Genomic DNA, 22280 nt, shown 5'->3' with positions numbered 1-22280 from the left:
CTATAATAAAATATCATACAATTTATTAAGTTCGTAGATGGTAAAAATTAACAATTATAAGAATATTGTTTCAAGGGTTTATGCATCGTATGTATTAGTTCCTAATAAACAGCCGACAGATCTTAGAAGTTTTTCATACGGCATAACACAACCATATTTCTTCATACATGAATAACTAGTTGCCATCATACACGAAAGCAAATATAAATTTTCAAACGGTATATCTGCCGATTGATATTCGAGTATCACATTATTTCCTGTTCCGTGACAATTATTGGTAACAATGGATTATATTCCAATAAATGACAGAAAATTTTGCTACATACAAGAAAATGAGATAAGAGGGAGGCTTAAGAAAATGGCATCGGCATAAACAATGAGAGTTTCATCTATAATACAGCATGGATACTAAGAAAAGAATCAGATTGAATTGCTGGAGGAGACATTTTATGAGGAAAAGATGGTCAATAGAGAGAATTGTAGGTAAAGCAGGTGGCCGCAATGGAGCCTACACAGATAATAAGAGAAGGAATTAGGGTGATGTTCAGGAGATTCTTTTCTCCAAAATAACCCGCCAATGTAATGGTGCCGTCTGCCACGACCCGAGCCAGAGTTCCAGCTTCTGTGGATAGTAGTCCACCGTTGTAGGTCCCACGGGCTAATCTGGAAGACATAACTCGAGACAGGAGAGACAGGTTTACACCTGATACGGGAAAGAACATAACAATGGAAGTTAGCAAACGATCCTACAGAAAGAGCATCTATGTAAAGAACAGTGATCCAACATTGTTACTCGAGCTATCATCATATCTTACACACTTAAAAGAAGGATTTCACTCTTCTGACCAAACCAAAAAAAAAAAAAAAAATCCGTGTTCGATTTTAAGTACCTTCAAGAACTTCAGCAGATACAAATGTGATAAGAGCCGAGCTGACATACTGGGCGACAGTGTATGGAACGAAGACATGAAAGCTTAGGACAATACCAATGCATACGATAACTTCAGAGGCCAGTAATATTTGCCTGCAGGGTAAAAATTAAACAAAAATAAGAACAAAAAGAAACTTGCACACTCTCTCTACTTATATCATTCCAGTTCAAAAATATGGCATAAAAAATATACAAGTCCAAGTTCTTGCAATTGTACCTGATTTGATAAGCTGTCCATGTGTTGGAGTCCAGGTCTAGAATTAAAAGGTTTTACTAATCCTAAATCTATGTGGGACTATTCTATCAAACACCCTCATATATTTGGCCCTTCTGTGTGGTTCCTACACATGAATAATTTTTTAATATAAACCTACATCCAAGTCCTTTCAAATACCATATTAAAGTTGGGCCCAGGTTCATTTTTGAATGACTAGCCAAAGTCAGATAGTTTCTTTCCAAATAAAAAGCATAGAATCTTTCAAATCCAAAATCTATATGGGACCATTCTAATATTATGGATTGCAAACAACAATAAGAACAAGTCTTCCACTAGAGTTGAAGAGTAACATGTCAAAGGGAAAGGTAGAAATCAGGCAATTCACCATGAATGAGTACGTGAACTTTAACCGCAAACTTGGAAGGATATATAAAGAACTGTATCCCTTATCTATATATATGCTTTAGATTATCCTGATTTGAGGTAATTAAGAGTCAATAAGTTGATCTAATAACACTAAATTGATCTTTGCAACTTCCTATCATCTTTCATAAATGAATAACACACATCATGCCAACCTAACATGTGCCTTTATCTAGCAATAAATCAATCACTAGTAGAAAGTTAAGAGTGAGTCAGCAACAAAAAGACTGAAAAGTACAGGAGAGTAACAGCTTTCTTTTCTTCCTGTCATTTGACCTACTTGCTAATGTATTTCGGGATGGGTTTTGTGGCTTGATTTGCCTTATCAGTGAAATGCATCACATGCCTGTATATTCAATAGGCTGCAGAAAATTATGGGAAAAAAAATGTAGATGCAAATAACACACCTGGATGAACAGATAACTGGAAAATCTGTATTTCTTGCTTATAGATATACCAAGAGGCTAGAGAGTGCGTAGTATACATCATACAAATGAATTTAGTGATGACTCCTTAGAATTCTAACCTTTAGTGTCTTAACAAAATGATCTAGACATTAACTTGATGTATGATCTCAGTTATTGCCAAAAAAGCGTTCAACATAGAAACCAGTAAAACTATTCAACAAAGAAAAAAAAAAAAGATAAGACACAAACAAGTATAGCAGCAAAATCCTATAAAAGGCTTGTTTATCCTTGTGCACGCAGTTCCTTTTGTTATGTGGAGAACAATTTTTTTTAAAGTAGGATTAAGAGAGGAAAACACAGATTAATAATGAGAGACGTACCTATCTTCAAACATGTTGCTAATGTAGCTTCCAACAATGATATTTACAGGTAGAACAGTTAATCCAAGGCATGCAAGGAAGATTGCCACAGAACCAGTTGACCACGTAAAGTAGTATGTTGTGATGACACTTGATTCAGAGAGCAAAACCTCCATTGCATATTTAAGCATAAAATAAATCAATAATTGGACCTGGAGAACGCCAAATGAGAAATCAGGGTTAGTTGAGCAGTTATAACATGTCCTGCTGCTGATGTGAAGTATCAATGGTAAAATATCAAACATCAACAACCATTGACAAAGAAAATGATATTAAATATCCACAAATATCTGAAACATGATCTTCACATGGGAGTTTTAAATATGAATAGAGTTAATAGACTTAAAATAATCATACAGTTTGTGATTGATTATTTGTCAGTTCAACTTACTTTCAGATGAAGAACTACATCAGATATTCCGTCTCTCTTGAACATCAGCATCTAAATTTTTACTTTTGCTTCTCAAATGGATAGCATGCAATATCTTTACCCAGTATTTATATCCTCAAATTCAAAGAGAAGATTTTTTCGCTTCCTCAAACTTGATGATGTCTCATACTGACTCTATCCCAACCAACCAATCACAAAACAAAAAGATGAAAACTAGAGACATCTTTGTGGGGATTCAAAAGACATCCACAGACAGTCTATGACTTCTTACAATATGTTAATAATTTAGCATCAAAACCTGATTGAAGAGACAAAATGTTACCATTATTCTCATATATTTTAGACAGCCAAATAAATGTTTGGCAGCAATGTTCACAGAGTTACAAAAACAAGCTTGACACAACTTTTAGCAGGAACCAAGACACTAACCTTCTATTCCCATAAATTTAGTGCTACAGAGGTTTTCCCTTGTGGCTTCAAATATATATAACAACTAACTTCCACAATTTTTCCATTGAAGCATCTATTACAAACTGTATATAATTTTCGAAGGGTTATGAAGCAATCTGTACACATTTTTGTTAACTGTACAATACATTATGAGCTGGCAACAGTATACAGGAGTAAAGAAAACAGCACATATGTTTAAGGTGGTTAGTACAAGTTCAACATAGAGCAATCAATGCACTGAGGAGAAGGGATCAACATAGATCAAAGGACTAGCAGGAGAGAAGGTAGATAATAATGTGGATAAAGTGACATGAAAGTGGCTATTTGATTGACCTGACATATAAAAGATCATAATCAAGGAAATGATGCATCTTGTGTAGCCACAAAGATAAAAGTATTTATATCAGCTAAAAGACAGAAAGCATTTAGTTCAATCAATTAGTTCAATTTCTTACGCGTAAGAGCTTTCACCAATTTAAGTAATGAATAATAGCTAATTATTCTTAAGAGTAAAAATAACAAGAAAAACCATGACAAAATCACATACTTTTACAGAAGGAGTAAGTAACCGATAGGCTGCTACGAATGAGGTAGCAGGCCTGTGTGAGTCTTCAGTGGCTTCTTCGCTCCCATCATAATCTGGGTCTCCATCTTCATCTTCTTGCTTTTCTCCTGAGTTTATAAGCAGAGGTTGTGCAAGACCTTTCTCTAATTCACTATTTTTAACTTGTGCTGTCAAAACAAGATATTCACAGTTTATAAAAAATCCAGTACTCACCACTTACTGAAATTTGCATTGCAAGATGAGACCAAATTGAAGTTTTAAAGTCAAAAAATTTTAAAAATAAAGTGACAGAATCCCCAAGGGAGAGAAAGGTTTTCTTTTAAAGAAATGAAAAATCCACAAGTAGGAAAAATATGTTACACACCAGAACTAGTTTCTTCTTGTGGATGGGTCTCTTCAATCACATGAGCAGGTTCTTTGAATGTGAACCATAGCCAAATCAAATAGAGAAACCAAGCTAAAGCCATAACCCAACCAGGCAATGTGTCTTCATTGATTGTGAGTTTGTAGATCTTAAAATTGGTCTGAAGTAAACCTGCAAGAGCAGGCCCGCAAGCCATCCCAAGAGCACTAGCACTAACAAATGCCGCTGAAGCTTGCATTCGTATTTTGAGTGGTACACAATCACTAATGTAGCGCCTGTTAACTGCTCTGGCAGAACCCAATCTGAAATTATCATCAGAGTAATCTTTTCAACCATATGAAACAACTGAAGGACATGAACCATTGGTACCATGACAGTAAAGAAGAAAACAGTAATCTGGATAAGGAAGAGATATTCCTTCTATGATCCAATCAGAGTAAGAGTGAACTTTCTGCTACATGAGAAAATGAGAGTAAGAGAACTGAGTGGCCAAAGGTTATTAGTTCAACCGTCACATTTTATCTATAATTGCATGTTACAAGTTCCTAATATGGATTAAACTCTAATAGAGAATTAAAAAAACAAATAAAGACTACCACAAAGAATCTTCTAGCCTGTTATACTCAAAAACTACAATGAGGCTCTTTTACTTAATACTTTCTAACACTTTCATAGTGGAATATGGCTAACATATCAGAATTGTCCTGGATCCAACTCTACCAAACTCTATCAATGGACATGACAAGTGCTAGTCTGGAAGGAGAGAAGAACAAACTATAAGATTGCTTACCCACAAAATAAACGGCCCAGTAGAAGAACCCATATGGAATGTAAGTCATAAGCCAAAGCATACATGGTATTTCCAACGAGAAGAACGATACTGCTGAACACGAGAGGTCTGAAGTATGATTTATTTGACCATGCACTAAAATACACAGAAGAGAACACCTGAGCCACAGCCATAGAACCAATGATAACACCACAAACTGTTGCAGCTGCTCCAAGACTTAGAGCATAGTTGTCCGCAGTGGGAACGATTATATATGTGTTGACCATATAAAGAAAGGTGTTTGCCAAGTTCAGCAGAAGAGACATTAAATGGTATCTCTCATCTTCAGCTTGATCCTCAACCGGACTCAACAGCTCATCCTGCATAATAAGGGCATGTTGCCCTAAGAATTGTAGGAAGTTTGTTGAGTGAGTCAGCCTGTCCACAGCTGATTTTATTGAATCCATAACTGGGTCCTGCAGATAATAACCATAAGCTCCAGAAAATAGAAATTGAACTAAATAAATAAATGAGTTCAGTACTTTAAAAAGGCGGATGGAAAAATGGCGGAAGAATAAGAAAAATACATGCAGCAAAGCCGATGGCTGATCATAGATTGATAGGTAGCTTCCTTGACGGTCTTGCAAATCAGCAAGATTACGAGATAGTGCTCCCACAACAGCCCCAATGCCCTGCAATTTCCATTGTCAAGGCCACTTCCAGTTAGCATGCTATCCCAAAGAATAGCAAGAGAGATAAAAAAGTAGATTTGACAAAAATTTGCATGTTTAAAAGATGAAATACACATCCAATCGGAATTTAAAATATTACCACATGCTTGAACACTTGTTGAAGCTGGGAATATGGATGGTTTGCGCGAGTGGTGACATAATAATCTGTAAATCTGTACCCAAAGCGTTTGTCAAACTTCTTCAGTATCTTTCGGATACCAATAGCATTGATCTCAACAAACTTGAGAAGCTTCAAGAGATCCTGACCAACTTCTCTATATGCTTCCCGCAATTCAGACATCTGAAATATATCTGGCTGCTGTTGTAGAATTGCACTCCTTTCCCCTAGTTTCTGTATCCTGCTTGCAAGAAGCCCTTGTTGTTCCAGCAAAAACAGAACAACCCTTTCGATCTGGAAAACATAACAAAGAGCAAGCCATATTTATTCCTGATAAACTTATAAGGATACAAAGCAGTTAACTTTATTGGAGTTGCACCTCTATGGATAGTTTATCCATCATTATTGTCATAAAAGCTTGGAAACATTAAGAAAAGCATAAAAGATAAAAATATAGTGCAATTTTCTGATTATACCAAAGGAAATTCATAGGAGAAGAATTTCAGCCTATGCAACACATGGAAAAAAGCAACTACAGAAGATTAGCAGAGATTCATAAAAGCATCAAACTTATGTAATATATAGCACGATGCTCTGATTTAACAAAAGCAGAATCAAAGAAGAAGAATTTCAACCTAGCTAACACATGCAAAAGTAACCATGTGCTTTCCAAAAGCCTTCAGAGTTCTTTCCAGTAATGACCCCAGAGCCATTTTCTATGTCAGATGTAGTATTTTGGTTACTTAACTAATAGCTCCTTAAAGTTATGTACAGGGGTAATTATGTTATTTTACATTTCTAGTGAAAGTTATTTAATGACGAAACAGAGGAATCAATATGTAACACAGATCCAACTCTATTCCTTATGACATATTACTTAGCCTCTATGTTTCTCTTCTACTGCTTTATTCCTTATCTGAATCTCTATTTTAATGGTTTCTATTCTTATTTTCTTTTGCAATACTCTTATTCAATCTTCAGATATCACACGGTGTCAAGAGCAGAGGAGAACCTGTTTATCAGTGCCATCTTAATCTTTCTTCCTTTATCTTTTTTGTCATTATTCTGAAATAAAAACTGATCGTTCATTTAATCTGAGTCATTGAAAGCATAAAGCTCCCTTCTTTTTCTCTTTTTTCAGTTTCTGGTATACCCATGCAATTTCTGGGTGCTATAGTACCTATTTTTTTTTTCTAATTCTGCTCCACCACCGATAGTTAAGACTCGTTTTTTAAAATTTTGAAGCATCAAACGCTGTGGTTACCAAAATAGAGCAGACTCAAATGCTCAAATTTAGTTTACTTAATTAAAAATAAAAAATCCAGACCATATTTAGTAACTTATCTAGCCGCAACTAGATCAGTCTTGTGATCTTCACAATAATATCACATATTTTTTTTTTTAAATGGAATAACGTCACTTATTGTTAGCAACAAAACCTACACCTAGATACTCGTAACCCCATCGCCCATAGCCATCTAGGCATATTCCAAACTAAATATGTAATTGTTGACACAAAAAGTCAAGAATTTCCCTCATGTACTGCTGCATCTCGGGTAATTGTCAAACTACCAAACTACACCCATCCCATCCCACAGAGGACTCTGGTCAACAAATCCCAAAGCAGACTTCCCTCTTGGAGATCAGGCTCTTGCTGATTAACATCACGCCAAGCCAGGTTTAATACCATTGTCTCAGAGTCAGCAAAAGTCCCTCATGCAGCGCCTACTAGTCTGCTGCCAATCATCATAAACTAGCCTATTCCCCCAAGGTGACAAACACACCAACACCCGTACACAGGGACATTGCAAGTAACCATTATGATGTCAGGCATGGATAAAACTATTGTAAATTACCATCTACAAAGGTCTGTTGGTTAAGGCATTGGAAAAATAATTAGTCCATGACATGCGAATGTTCTAACAGCATTGTGGTGTGTTATTGGCTTGACTCCAGTGTGCTGATTGCTTCCATGTGCATTGGTGTCTATGTGACATACTGAAACACAGTAGTTCTTCACTACAAGTTTTTTTTGTTGTAGTTACTGCTACAAAAGGCATCATATGTAAGCAGCGTATACTTTGTTAGTTTGGACAGTGAAATTTGGAGTTAGCAAGTGCCAGACAGCTAGTAATTTCAGAAGATAGAGGGCAATAATCTGTGTTGAGTTGGGAATTCCAGTGCTTTAATTTTCTGGAATTAAATGAAAGTTAGATGATATGGTAGATACAGGTTATAAATCCAAATTAAGGTTGGGATAGACAGAAGATTGTAAAAACAATTAAGAAAGATATTTTATTAGATATCATCTACAGCTTTCACAATTAAGTAGTCAGATACCGTAGCTCAGGTGTATCCTTTTTTTCGTGGATGGCATAGTTCAAGTGTATCTGAATATGATATCTTCACTACAAAACAAATGAGAATAAAAGATCATCTATTTTTTATTTTTTATTTTTTCTTTCAGAGAAGATTACAAAACTCATTTATATGGATTATTTTAAAATTTAAAGATATGACATGCATTCAGCATGATATCAATGAATATTTGCATATAACTTTTATATAAACGCTTTTTGAGTATAATTTAACATATTAAACAGGGATCTCGCATTCCACCAAAGAAGGAAAAAAAAACTATTGCCTCTTCACGATTGGACTACCTTCCAACTTGATGTGTGCATAAAATAACATATTTGTGGACCACTTGCATCGGCAATAAGCATTACCTGGCTATCAAGCATGCGGGAGAACTCTTTGAGAACGTGACGGCGATCCTGTGGCTCAGATGGTGTTTGCAGAGTGTATTGCTTTACTTTCTTCTTCATTAATTTGTAATTGATATAATACCTGATAACATTTATATATAAGCATAAGAGTTGGACATATATAAGGATGAGTACAGAACTCTTTCAGTCTGGTACATTAACACAATGTCAAGCACAAGGAGCACTCTACAGGTGACATCCTTAAAAGAATGCCAATCAGGTTGGTGCAATCTGGATATTCATCAGTAAGGAATTATGCAGAGGATAAGGTCAAATTTTAGTATCCATTAAGCATATATTCAAAAACAAGGATGCCTAAAGAAGTCTAACTTGATTGCCCTTTCCATAGGATTTGAAAACATGGTATAGTACCTGCATTTTACATGAATTTTTAAAAAAGAAAAAAGCTTAGATGAATTTTACTTAATATTCAAAAACGTTTTGGAGGACTTTGAAGTTTGAGTACGAACTCATAACTGCTTCAAGTCCATTTACTTAATGGACTCAAATCTAAAAGTTATAACTTGTTTTACTATCAGTTTCAGAACCACCAAATATCACCCTTTCCCCTCCCCCTAGCCCTTTCTAAGTATGAAATTTTCATCTTTAGCTAAAAATGCTGCAAACATCATATATTTTCCAATCAATATGCGACTCTGAATTTCTTCCTCAATTTTTTATACATGAACAGAAACAAGAAATGCTTCACCTCATGACCATCCAGAGAAACACCTTAAAATTTTGATACTACTACATTCCAGTATTTTGCTTCATAGTACAACATACCTTTGCCATTCTGGAAATTGACGTTCCTTCAACTTCTTCCCAAATGCAACCATCTTTCAATAATATTTATCACACTACAGGCACAGTAGAGCAAATGGATCGGAAATCTGGGAATCAACTGGCAAGAAATAACAATGAGCAAATTCACTAAACCTTCACCCAACATAGATTAGCAAAAGATATAGAATATGTGTTTTTTTCTAATACTTCCAGAAATAAAACCATGATGAAATTGATGCAGTTTTTGCGATCTGGAAATCCACTCCCATGTGTACGTAAGGCAAACCTACAAGGCTTCTTTGAGCAGTCAAAATGCACTTTCATGTTTTGTATACAAATAATGAGACTTTATTGATAACGAAAGAGAGAGCTACATACACATGATTCACATACTAGGCCCACAAAAGAGATTGTAAAATAGGAATGCAATCTCCCACAATAAGACATTGACAGTGAGTACCATCCCTAGTAAGAGTCAGCAATCTGCGAAGAAAGAAGCGTGGCACCAAGAACTGACTACTGAGCAGCTGATATTTTCATCAAATATCTTCAAAAGCCTCCAAGGAGGAGGCTTTGCCAGCTGCCCAGCAAATAGTGCAAGAAAAACCACTTTCTAAAAGTAATGGAGGAGAAAATTTCCGAACAAAGACCTCGTTCCATGAAGAGGTGCAGATGCTTAAGCTATAGCTGAACCTGCAATGTCAAGAGATTCTGCACAAGAAAACCTTATCTGAAACTCACTATCTTGGATTACCCCACTATATCAAGGTGGAAAGGGATTCAAGCTTGATCTTCCATCAAAATTCAGTTTAAAGGAACCATATGCCAGTGGTTTCCATTAACTAAAGTATGGTCGTTTTTTATGGGACAAATTTGGAAGAAAAAAAAAACTCTAGTTTAAGGGGATGTAAGACCCTGGAGAAGACTGAATTCCTCACAAAAAGCAGCCCGAGATAAATCTGATGGTCAGCCTTTTGAATGATGTTAACAAAAGAAGCGTAATTGCTAAAAGCACTATCACTGTGCCCTTCCTAAAGTGTCCCAAAAACAGACATCAATAATAGAGACCAGAGTATTTCAACCACCCAACTTCCGCACTCCTATCTTGAACCTTGGGCAAGGAAATCAGAGAATTCCTCAAGAGACAGTAATATAACCTAAGTCTGTTTTGGAAAGACGGAAAACAGTGGTTGTCATAGGCCATGAAGAAAAGAAGACAGTAATATAACCTAAGTCTATAGTTTCTTTCAGGTTTTACATAAAAAAAAAAAAAAAAAACAAAGGTCATTCGTGCTATTTCATAGAAATTCAGTCTACATGTCTATCACAGTGGACAGAATCATTTATGTTTTGATAAGGTTCCAAGTTGACTGTGACTTGGGCCTTCGGCTCAGTGGACACATTGGGGGGGTTTTGTAGCCTGAGGTCCTGGATTCAAGTCTCACCAAGGGTAGGATGTGTGTGAGTGTGTGTAATCAACATTCTAAAAAAAGGTTCCAAGTTGACCACTTCCAATTATCCCTCCAACAGCTAGGATTTTGACAAATTAGAGCAAAGTTTCTCAGTATAATGTTTTATTCAATAAAATATGTTTTAGATTAAGTCAAATATCTTTAATAGCAATTGTTTATCCTTTTAACTTTTCTCATTAAGGTGCTTCTCCCCAGGGATTGTTCTACTTCATTATGAAATTTGAGCTTTCAACATCTAATGTACAAAACACAAATCAACAATCTTGCATTTTAAACTAATACAGGTACTGTCAACAACATTTTTGCACAAAAAATGTGGCTGCTTGACAAAGGACATTAGTGCCCTTCTCCCAGGTTGTGCTCCGGATTAACAGGTTAATATATTAGAGTATCTGACGATAGAATCCATTTTCTTCAAAAAAAAAAAAAAACTATAGAATTCATTGCTTTTAACCAGGCATCCATCAGCTTGCAACTGTGTCTTTCAATCAACTCTATACCTCCTCCAGCACATAACACATCTCCATAACAAATATTGCTTGTTACGTTTATTTTCTCACTTCAAGAAACTGTCACATAACATACAGCAGAGTAGAGGAGGTTCTATTGATCCAGAGAATGAACTCCATTCTGAGGTTGGAACTACACAACGACGTCATCAGTCAGTCAGTATTCTGGTCATCACATTCTCCATGATTATCAAGCATCATAAACAACTTTTACAAAAGGGAATACCTTCCACGACGGATATTTGTTCCTTTACTTAAGTTCAAAAAATAAAAATAAAAAAAATCCAGCGTTTGGTTAGAAAAATAACATATATAGATAAGAATTCTACTAAGAAACAAACACTATGAAAACATTTGCATCCTACTGATCGAAGACACGATTAGAGAGAGAGCACATGCATGCTAGCATTCGTAAACATAAATAGGAACATTGAACGCACATACGCCATGTAACATTCCGACAGATTCCGAATCTAATCTAGAATCAATCTAAATCACGAAGAGATCACAGGACTCACCTTCTGGTCTACAGATGCTAGGCGAAAAATTCAATCTAGATGACCATCAACAAACGTCTACTCGGTGCTAAACTGTGTCCTACAAATCAAACAACGACAAACGAATAAAACAGAGCAAACTCAGCATTACATCTAAAAAACAGAGGTACCTCAGCCAAACTTCAAACTTGAAGACGAAACAGAAAGAGAAACAGAGTCTTTTTACACGTCTCAAACCTTATCAAGCTCATTCGAAAAGGCAAGAATTATACGGAAGGCGAACAGCGCCGCCTTCGAAACAACGAGCGTGCCGTCCAAAAACGGTATAAAGCGCAGAAAGCCACCTCTAAAAGGAAACCACGAGGCTCGGGCACGAAACAATCGGATCTGCGAAGAAAGGCGATGCGGATTCTGAAACTTGAGCCGAAGAACAGCACTACGGGTCTCCGAACAAGATCTAGGAACCTTGGAACGAGTTCGTCATATCCAGTAAAATTCGGCAAAAGCTCACTATTACCGAAACTTTCTATACGCACGCTCTTCGCTTCTCGAGGCAAATTTTTCGTTAGATGGCCTTTCCAGAGTTGAGGATACCTTAAGATATATATGTATATGAAGAGGATGATGCTCCTAGTTGCTTACGACGATTCTCCCCACCCTGCAGCGCCTCGAAGAGTTACGCGTCTAGACGTATCTCCGAAAATGACAAATTTATACCGCAGGCCACAGTGATTCTGCACTAGGAATAAACTATTAACAAATTAATAAAAAAATATTAAGACATAGTGATGACGCATCCTTCTGAATTGTCAACTAGGATTACAATCTATTATTTAAACGGCTGAGATAATCATTTCGCTTTGTTTCGTGCTCAAATAGTTTTGCGTATTAGATCAACGGAATCGGTGGGAATATTCAAAAAAAAAAAGAAAAAAAGATTCGATTTGAATCTACTTAGAATCATTTGTTCAACTAAAGGTTTTTTGTCACGAGGTTGTACCTTTCATGTTTGGATGTTTGTGGATGTATTTTCGCCATGTAGGTTGTGACTCTAGTCTCTTCTCCTCCACTTCTACACTTAATGGAAGATGACATTGCATAATTTTAGAGATTTCCTTCCAATATTTACAAGAGTGCCCTTAATGATGTAAAAGTGGTGGGTAGCCACAAGCTTAGAATGGTGGATAGAGAAGGGCAAGCAAGCATGGAAGGCATAGTTGAGTGGTTGACCAGTGGCTGCTGAGGTAACCGACAATTTCATAAAAGAAGAGCGAACTGAAACCGTGAAGGAAACGTTTATATTTTGAGTGATCGTGTTATATGCATCAGGAAACGTTTCGTATTTGGCACCGACAAGATCCTGAGAAGCTGATGATGAACACATTATGTGGACAGAGAATGACGAGATCTGAGAAACGAGCCCCACCAATTCATACCATTTTTATTTGGTCAATAAATAACAACGGGCGTGAGGCTACTTTCTTATTATCTCATAAATGCCATTGCACTTTTCTCATTATACAACAATAAGATGCATATATGAAAACTAGGTTTTGTTTGTGACCCCATGAAAAATAAAATAAAAAGGGAATATGACCATTATTAGTTTTAAAAATATTTAGTGAAAGAGAGAATTTGACTATTATCTTATTTTTACTAACTATTTTTTTGAATAATAATGGTCAAATTCTTATTTTCTTTTTTGTTTTTTTCTTTTCTAGGGGTTCCAAACATACCCTTAGTTTTTCGTTTCCCTGGAGTTTGTATGGCTAGTAGAATGTAAAGGCCTTCCTCTTCCAAACGTATTAACCCCTTCTCGACAATCTTTTTTTATGTTTCTCCATTTTCAACTTCTCTTTTGTTATTAAGGCATAACAGATGTTTATATAAATATGGCTAGTAGACATTTAAGGCCCTATGAGTGTCCTTAGCTGGAAATATGTGTCCTAGTAATGTTTTTTTTTTTTTTCTGGTTATAGTTTTTTTTTTTTTTGCTATATTTATATTAAAATATAATTAGTGCCCTTGTAAGAAATTATACTCAGGATTTTAAGAAGACTTTTTACTAGTTATTAGTATAATTCCTAAAGAAGTGATAAAAAATCATGTTTGAGTCAACTTTTTCAACTTGGGATTGGGTCCCGATTTGGGTTCTTCAAAACCCAAGTTGGATGGTTGAGTCGAGTTGGCTAAACTTGAGTTCAGGGTGAGACTCAAGGTGAGTCGAAGGGAACTTATCCAAAACAGAAGCTGCGAGTCCATCCCCGACTTGACTCAAACTATAGCCTATTCAAATTTTGAGTTGACCTGGGAGATAAACAAATTTGGTTTGACTAACATCAAATAGACTCAAATTTTGATTTGGGCAATTTAGATAATTGGATTGGCTTGGTTAAACCCTATATCATGCAAAAACTCAATTGAATTTCGTTAGACTATGTCTTGTTTCGAGTTTTCAAAAATATTAATTATCATATTAAAATAAATAAATAAAATTTAAAAAGGGGGTCTTCTTCTTTCCCAAGCAAGAAGGAAGAGGGAAGACCAGTAACCCCCATCATCCACCCTAAAGCAATTAAGTCGAGCAATAATCAATTGAACATAATAAAAACAATAAATTTATAGTGGCTCACAACCCAAAATTAAGTTGCTACATCCACTCCAAATGTTTTTGCACCTCAAAGCTAATTTCACTAATCAACAAGCTAATGTCATCTACAACACTAGACTAAAAGGTTCAAATTACAACACATACCCAACACTTGGAGAGATAATCCTTCTCCAAGTGAGATTCAAGCCTCTAAAACTTTAAGCATGAGAAGTTTAATGTATAGGTGCTTGATGGGACTTCATATGCAAATAATGAGAAGAGAGATTGGAAGATTTTGAGAATTTTGAGAATTTTCTCTTCTAAATGATAAAACCAGAATTTTAAGAACCAAAATAATTTTTCTAGAGGTTTAGTATGTAAATATAAGCTCAACTCTTAATCTTGTACAAATTAGGAGTGCTATTTATAAGTTTTCTAACCAAACTAGCCATTTTTTGCCCATTACCAAAAGACTATAAAAAATGTTGATCAATTATTAAAAAAGTATGATTAATCAACCATGTATAACTGACTATATTTTTGGTTCCCCATGCTACTTGATCAATCTATGTATCAATCAGCGAGTTTTCAACCTTTCAAATAACTCAATGATTGATCAATAGATCATGTTTTATAGAATTGGCTATGCAAAATTGTGTATGATCGATCATGATGATTAATCATGCTAAGAGTGGGTGTGGGTCAAGTTAGGGAGAGGTTTCCAAAAACCTGAACCCAAACCCGATCCCCAATCCCCTATCCCTGAAAAAAAAAAACTTGAACGGGGTTTGGAAACCAATCTCAACCCCCGCTCTATTCCCCCCATCCTTGACCTAGCCCATAAAAAAATTATTAATCTGTAAAAAATTATAAATAAGGGGTTTGAAACCCGATTTTTTCTTCCTTAAATGCCCTAAATTGTACTTTTTTATTCTTCGTATGGAGGAAAAATGTTTAAGTTTTTATTTTTAAATATGTGGCATAAATGTCCATGTGAAAAGTGTTTTAAAATAAATATTTTTTCCTTAAATACCCTGACTAAAGTTAAACAATTATTATTTTTTATTAAATCAAATGTCATTTTAATTTGAGAGTGGGGGCATTATAGGTATACATCCCCATGGGTCGAGTCCGGGGAAACCTATTCCCAACCCGAATCCCGATGAAATTTTATTTCCATCCCCATCCTCGCCCTACGGGGTGGAAACATAACCCTATCCCTGCATATTTCTAGTCGGGTCGTGTCGGGCTCCCTGCCAAACCCAACTTAATGCTAACCCTTAGATCATGCTTTATAGCATTATCTTGTTAGAATTCGATATGATAGATGATGCTTGAGCCCATGATGGATCATGCATTATAGGTTATGTCATATTGCATTTTGGATGATCAATCATGTCCACGTAGGTTGATCAATCATATTATAAGCTCTATATTTAACATTTAAGCATGATGTAGGCTATTTTAAGTGATTTACCATTGTAAAATATTTATATGCATTCGATAAAACATGGTTTGGAAATTTTTTCATGCCCTAAAGCTCTACAACATGAACATGCTTAAGAATCAAAGTTTGGTTGGTTATCTACTTACATAGCTAGAGATCTTGAGATTTTCTATTTGACTTTGACTCTAGTCATCAAGAATCTAGTCTTCTTCTTTGTGTAAATTATTTTTCACAACAACAATCTCTAATGTGTTTTTTCTTCGGGTTTTGACTTGGCAACTTGATTGTTCAATTGTTTATCTTGAGTTTTTGGCATAAACCTCATAATAATTGTGTTCGTCTTTATTTAAACTTTATACGCCATTTTGTCTTTTAGTAGAGGCTGGTTAGTTGATCCGATGGCTGGTAGGATGGACATTTTGCCAACCTTCTTTCTAAGACTTTATTGGCTAGGTTTGCATATTAGATTTTAAAATTAGTTTATAACTTTTTGTTATCATCAAAATAAAATTCATATGGATTTTTTAGCCATGTTTGGGTAGGGGAGAAGCCATTACCAAAGGGAAAAAAATAGAAGGGGGTATACCTTGTTCCACTTTTCTTCTATTCTTTGTTATTAGCTTGTCACTGTGTGAAAATCACACGAGCATCAGGAGAGTGGATGTCGCTTTCCCATCAAAGAAAAAGGAGGAGACCCGTGCACCCTCTTCCCCCTTTTATGTAGATTTTTTAGTGTTGAAGAGCAAATATGGAAGAGTCTTACATGACTCTCACAATAAGAAATCTTACAAGGCCACAATTATTATGGAAAGAGGTTTCACAAAATAGTCTCAGTTTAAAGGTGTTTTAGTTATGTTAGTCTGTTGAGTTATTTAATTATTCTAGGTCTTATCTTTAAGTTTTAGAGTTTGGGAGTAATAGGGACAAGAGTAGTTTAATTGTAATTGGACTCTACTACTTTTGTCTATTATAAATAGGGGTTCATGTACTCTGATTACATCAAGTCAATGAAGTTTTTCTCTTTTCTATAAATTCAAAATGGTATCAGAGCAGGTTCTGTGAGTTGACTCAGTCAACCCATAGAGATAATGTGATCTTTTTATGATCTATTATCTCTAGTAGTTTAGGTTCATATTTATCTTTTTTTCTTCTCTTTTCAGTCCCTATACCCATTGTTTGCTTTGCAATTTTACCTCTATATTGAGCTTTTCATATTGCATATTATATATTGGCGGAAATATATTCAAGTTTACTTTCAAAAGAAAAATGAATTTTGGCAATCAAAGTTTTTTACAAAGAGAAATCGATATTTGAACCAGCAAAGGTCAGATTGCAAAAGAGGTTTGAGTTCCGAGCTATTTTATGCTATCTAGAATGAGACTTTATATGGAGAATTATATATCAAAAGAAATATTTGTAAGTCTACTTTTTTACCTATTCAACCAATTCTAGATCTGTGTTTTTTATATGGAGATATTGATCTTGGAAGAGTCAATGGTTATGCTAGTAAAAGGAGAAAGAGTACTTAGTTCGGCCAGATTACAGAGACCGAAATCTATCAGATTATTTATCTCAAGATAAGTATATTTATGAAGATAAGTTATACTTGGATGAAAGGTATTTAAGTCTTGTTTTAGAAGGAGAAAATTTTATGTCAATCTGATCTATATTTAAGGATGTATTCACATTGGATGAATCAAAGGTCATGTTGGTATCCTATTGCATTGAAAATTTTGAATTTAAGCTGAATTTTTTGTGTCACTTTTTGAGTTGTTGTTATTGATAAAAAATATCAAGTGAATATCCTACTTGTTTGCTGCCTCGGTTATACGTGTTCAGGTCCCGAATTCTATACATATTTCTTCCGCGACTTGGCTATATTGGTTTACTATTTGACTCGGCGTAACTCGATTCTTTATCTCCGGCTCGATTATTACCTTGGGTTATTACTCGGTTCCAATATACTATTTGGTGCAACTTCCTTGTTTAATGATGAACTCGTTTCAGACTATTTTATGTACCCTTATTACTCTTAAGAACTTTCATTATTTATCGGTTATCTACTACTATACTACTGCAAAGTTGGTACATGTTATTTGGGCATTGGCCCATTTCCGTTACTGCTATTATGTCTCTTTGATTGAGACTTTATTTATGAAGAAGAACTCCTTGGTCACTTGCCTTGGGTTCATTATTTGCCGATTGTTGTTAGCATTGGTTCCTCTGATGCGGAATTTGAAGCACATGGTGGCCTCAACATCCTATCTTCCTCTTTACTCATTACCCATTGGTTCCTCTGATGCGAAATTTGAAGCACATGGTGGCCTCAACATCCTATCTTCCTCTTTACTCATTACCCATTGGTTCTTTGGCAGCCTTTCTCTTACCATCCTTTATTTGACTCTCACATACCCCTTTGGGCCAACCTCTTGTGTCTTGCTTCGGTTGGTTTATCTTTATATATATATATATATATGTATATATATATATAATACACATACATAAAAGTGTTTTAAGTCCATTGAGACTTTTTATATGTATATATGGTATTTTATTGTCGTCTTGTGAATGACAGACATTTCCCACTTATCACCCATTTCTACCTTTGAGAGTCGATGCTTGGGTTGGGATACCATGATGGAGGAGCTTATTACTACATCTATGTTATTTGGTTCAAGCTGGGATCAATGCCATTACATACTAGCTTGAGGGGGAGAAGTAGAAGAAGTACAAGAAAGAGGTATTTTATTCTATAGGTTGTGCTAATTTTTATGTGACCAAAATATTCAAGAAAGGGGGAGCACAAAAGACGAAGTTTTTGCATCTATGAAGAATTGTATTTGTGAAGATTTTTTTTTTCAGTAAAAGAAAATTGAAGACTAAGAATCCTTTTCGTTGCAAGCTGAAGTTATAAACTCTACCTTGAGGGGGAGTGTTAAAGAGCAAATATGGAAGAGTCTCATATAACTCTCACAATAAGAAGTCTTACAAAGCTATAATTATTATGGAAGGAGGTCTCACAGAAGAGGTTCAGTTTTAAGGTGTTTTAGTTATGTTAATCTTCTATTTATGTTGAATTATTTAATTATGCTAAGACTTATCTTTAAGTGTTAGAGTTTAGGTGTAATTGGGACAAGGGTAGTTTAATTGTAATTGGATTTTACTACTTTCCTCTATTATAAATAGGGGTTTATGTATTCTGATTACAATAAGTCAATGGAGTATTTCTATTTTCCATAAATTCAACATTTAGCTAAAAGTTTGGGTAAGGGAGAAACCATTGCATGAGGGAAAAAATAGGAGGGGGTCTACCTTGTCCCACTTCTTCCTTTTGTTTTCTATTATCAGCTTATCATTGTGTGAAAGCCACACGAGTAGCATCAGGGTGGTGGATGTCTCTCTCCCATAAAAAAAAAGGGGGGGAGGGTGGTGGATGTCTCTCTCCCATCAAAAAGGAGGGGGGGGGGGGCGACGACTTGCATCCTTTCCCCCCTTTTTTGTTTGATGTGTGGTGAAACAACATGTTGACATAACATTGCATTAATGAATTGGTGATTACCACATAAGAAAAGATCTATTAGAACAAGACATAAGTTGTTAGGCATGAACAAATGCAATGAAAAAAAAGCTATGCTGAAAGTGAGTGTGGCCCTGACAAAGTTAAAATTGTATCAAGTGGACCTGATCCAATACACCCCAGTTTTGAATATATGTATCTTAGTTTTGAAATACACCTAGTTTCAATGAAAATATACTTCAATTTTGAAATCTAGTACGTTCATTTGCTAGAGTTTTGAATATAACCCACTAACATATATAAGTATTATTTGCTATCATGATTGATCCAATACCAAAAGTCATTTGGTGTGAAATATACGAAACTGCTATCTTAGCCATCCGATCATGGTCGGACGATTGAGATAGTCGTTGATCGGACGGATGAGATAGTCATCAATCATGATCAAACGGTTGAGATAGCCGTTTACGTATGTTTTGTACCAAATGGTTTTTCGTATTGGATGAGGCCTTTGCCAGAATCTAAAGTTGTCAAGAAGTTAATTTCCGTCATTTTTTAAATAGGCTTGTCCGTTATAATTAGAAGCGGCAGACAAAGTGAACCATAAGATACATTATCTTGATAAGTTAGTGATGACATCCCTCAATTTGGAACTCAGGATTTGAATAATAAATGCTTAACTAAAGGAACACCAAAATGAATGTCGCACTCAGAGATTTTAAGAACTGTTCCTAGTCGCTACCCAACTTGCCAAGCGACGACAGGATGAAGGGATCTCTTGTTTACGCAAGACAAGGACCGAGTTAAAATGAAAACCAGACTTTAACACGTAGAAGTAGGGAAAAATGTAGAAGTTGACCAGAAAGATAAATATGGGGGGTGAAATGAAGAGGAAATCTGATGAAGCTGGAAGCGACAGTTGATGTAAGGTCTTTGAGAATGATGTTTACCTAGAAAAGATTGGAGTGAACACAATGGTGTCACTTGTCACTGACTTGGATTTTCTTTTTGCATTTTGGGTATGTGTTTTAAAGGTTTTCTGATATCTTTTTGTCGAATCCATCTCCACTAAAACAGTCTTAAATGCCTCTTTCATTATCTTTATAGAAGGTAATCAAAGTTACAGTTAACTTGCTGTTTGAACAGTGAAAGTTTAAAGGAAGTGCTGCTCCCAGAACCATATTCAAAGAAACAATGATTCATTTTCCTTTTTATTTTCTTGTCCCAATTCATATCTTTCCTTCCGTTTCAAACTTTTCTTACCAACCTACCAACCGGCAAATTATTCCTTATGGATAAACTGATAAGAACACAGTTACAGAAATCAAATGAAATATAGTATAAGTATTAGGAGGCTATTTATATCTATATAGAAGCTAATCAAAGTTACAGTTAACTTACTGTTTGAACAGTAAAAGGTTAAGCTTGCCATTCGTCTGCAATTTTCTAGATGTCTTCTGTACAGTTTCTTTAACTATGAGAGTTTTCTTCAGTGAAAATTTACGAGCAGTTCATGACTTTTATCCTTGTTAATTATAATGGTGCGTCTCTCTCTCGAAATTAAAGCTTTGACAATTCATAACCCTTGGCAAAATATACAAGAGTTTGCAGTGCCGGCTTCTTATGGCCAGGTTCTGTTCACCACGTGCTTTAACATTTCTGACCGACTTTTCTTCATCTCCTTCGTCATCTGATCTGATAAATCATCAACTTGGACAACTTGAGGAACAGGACAGCTTACGAAAATTGGCTCTCAATTATGGGTGGTTGCTTAAGCGACACTGATCATTTCTAGACTTTTTGAGATGCGCCAAAGGAGAAACATCCGCACTTATGCTGTTATCTTTGGGCCTTAGCTCATGCTTACGTTAATAAACTATTCTTCAATCTTTAGATTAAACTGTGTCATCACTCGTCAGGTACTGGGATTTGTACTGAGAATCTATGAGTTATTAAGCGACGAAAAACCTGATAAACTAACTAAATATTAAATATGGACTAGATGGATCGAGTCATTTTAAATTCGAAAAACTAGATTTGTATCCTAACCCCAAAGGATTCTCTAACCAGTGTCTTAATTAAATATACATATGAGGGACCTGGTAACGATACGACATAGTTTGGATGAACAGAAAGGTAGATCCAAAATAGACGGATCTATCTCTCCACCGGACAAAAAGATAGAAACACGAACCGACCAGAAAAACCCATTGTTACTTGTTTAATCTGATATTGTGCTTGAACCAAATCATACCTGTAAGCAAATACTCACAGGTCAGTCGCCACCTGCATGTTCCGAGCTAGTCAATATTGGGTTAAGATCACCCCATGAATAATATATATATATATATATATATATATATATTTAAGTTACATTGGGATGGCTCGGGAATGATTGTTTTGGCGTGAGTTGTATTCCGAGGAATCAGAGGAGGAAATCCTCTGATTTTGATCTTGTAAATTAACTTGTATAAATACCCATGTAACTAAAAGGAAGTGATATCAAATGAATATAAGAGTTTATCGGAGAAAAAACTGACATGGTAACAGAGCGGGTGAGCTCTTTCAGCGATGACGTCAATGGGCTTTGGTCCTGTGATGGAGGGAGGAATCTTCTCCTCAGCTGCGGACCCATCTCCCTAATCGAAAACTCCCAATGTGGTGAGTCATCTTCTCTGACGGCAGCGGAAAACAGATCGACAGTCATGGCGACAGCCGACTCTGGTCGAACTTTCGACGTGCGGAAAAGCATTTAGGAGTCGATGGAAGCCTTCCAGTCTTGGTGCAATTCAAGGGAGCCCTCACATAGAAGCTCTCCTGTCCAGAGTTGTTCAAAGGCCGTCGTCGGAGACGGTGATGACCTTCCAATTAATTTGTTTCCTAACGTAGGCGGATTTAATTGGAAGGAG

At 35.7% G+C, this 22280-nt stretch overlaps 1 protein-coding gene across 4 annotated transcripts; it reads right to left on the bottom strand.

Moving 5' to 3' along the window:
- Positions 1 to 231: 231 nt before the first annotated feature.
- On the bottom strand, positions 232 to 12485 carry LOC137934563 (SPX domain-containing membrane protein At4g22990-like). 4 transcript variants are annotated; one of them, XM_068778983.1, is made up of 12 exons: positions 12055 to 12485; positions 11839 to 11917; positions 9340 to 9457; positions 8515 to 8635; positions 5768 to 6079; positions 5524 to 5628; positions 4958 to 5412; positions 4168 to 4469; positions 3786 to 3970; positions 2359 to 2549; positions 891 to 1024; positions 232 to 703 (listed from the first exon to the last, which is right to left on the bottom strand). In XM_068778983.1, the coding sequence occupies exons 3-12, from the start codon at positions 9390 to 9392 to the stop codon at positions 465 to 467; spliced, it is 2097 nt and encodes a 698-aa protein (XP_068635084.1). In that variant the 5' UTR covers positions 9393 to 9457; positions 11839 to 11917; positions 12055 to 12485; the 3' UTR covers positions 232 to 464. The 4 variants fall into 4 exon arrangements, with proteins under 4 accessions (XP_068635084.1, XP_068635085.1, XP_068635088.1 ...); XM_068778984.1 differs by having other exon boundaries at positions 9340 to 9446; XM_068778987.1 differs by having other exon boundaries at positions 9340 to 9413.
- Between the last annotated feature and the right edge of the window lie 9795 nt (positions 12486 to 22280).

Source organism: Aristolochia californica, unplaced genomic scaffold, assembly GCF_029961685.1.
Source record: "Aristolochia californica isolate CCGP_79_NKW_82.1479 unplaced genomic scaffold, dmAriCali1.0.hap1 SCAF_6, whole genome shotgun sequence".
In the NCBI taxonomy this organism is placed as follows: domain Eukaryota; kingdom Viridiplantae; phylum Streptophyta; class Magnoliopsida; order Piperales; family Aristolochiaceae; genus Aristolochia; species Aristolochia californica.
Note: the sequence above shows the minus strand (reverse complement) of the source record. Positions and strands in the feature narration are given on the sequence as shown.

Excerpts from the sequence above, each read along its gene's own strand:
- LOC137934563 (XM_068778983.1), bottom strand. The coding sequence starts at position 9,392 with ATGGTTGCATTTGGGAAGAAGTTGAAGGAACGTCAATTTCCAGAATGG. Across the intron at positions 8,636-9,339 it reads CAATTTCCAGAATGGCAAAG|GTATTATATCAATTACAAAT; the intron begins GTATGTTGTACT and ends AAATGTTATCAG. Across the intron at positions 2,550-3,785 it reads TACTTACTCCTTCTGTAAAA|GTCCAATTATTGATTTATTT; the intron begins GTATGTGATTTT and ends GGCGTTCTCCAG.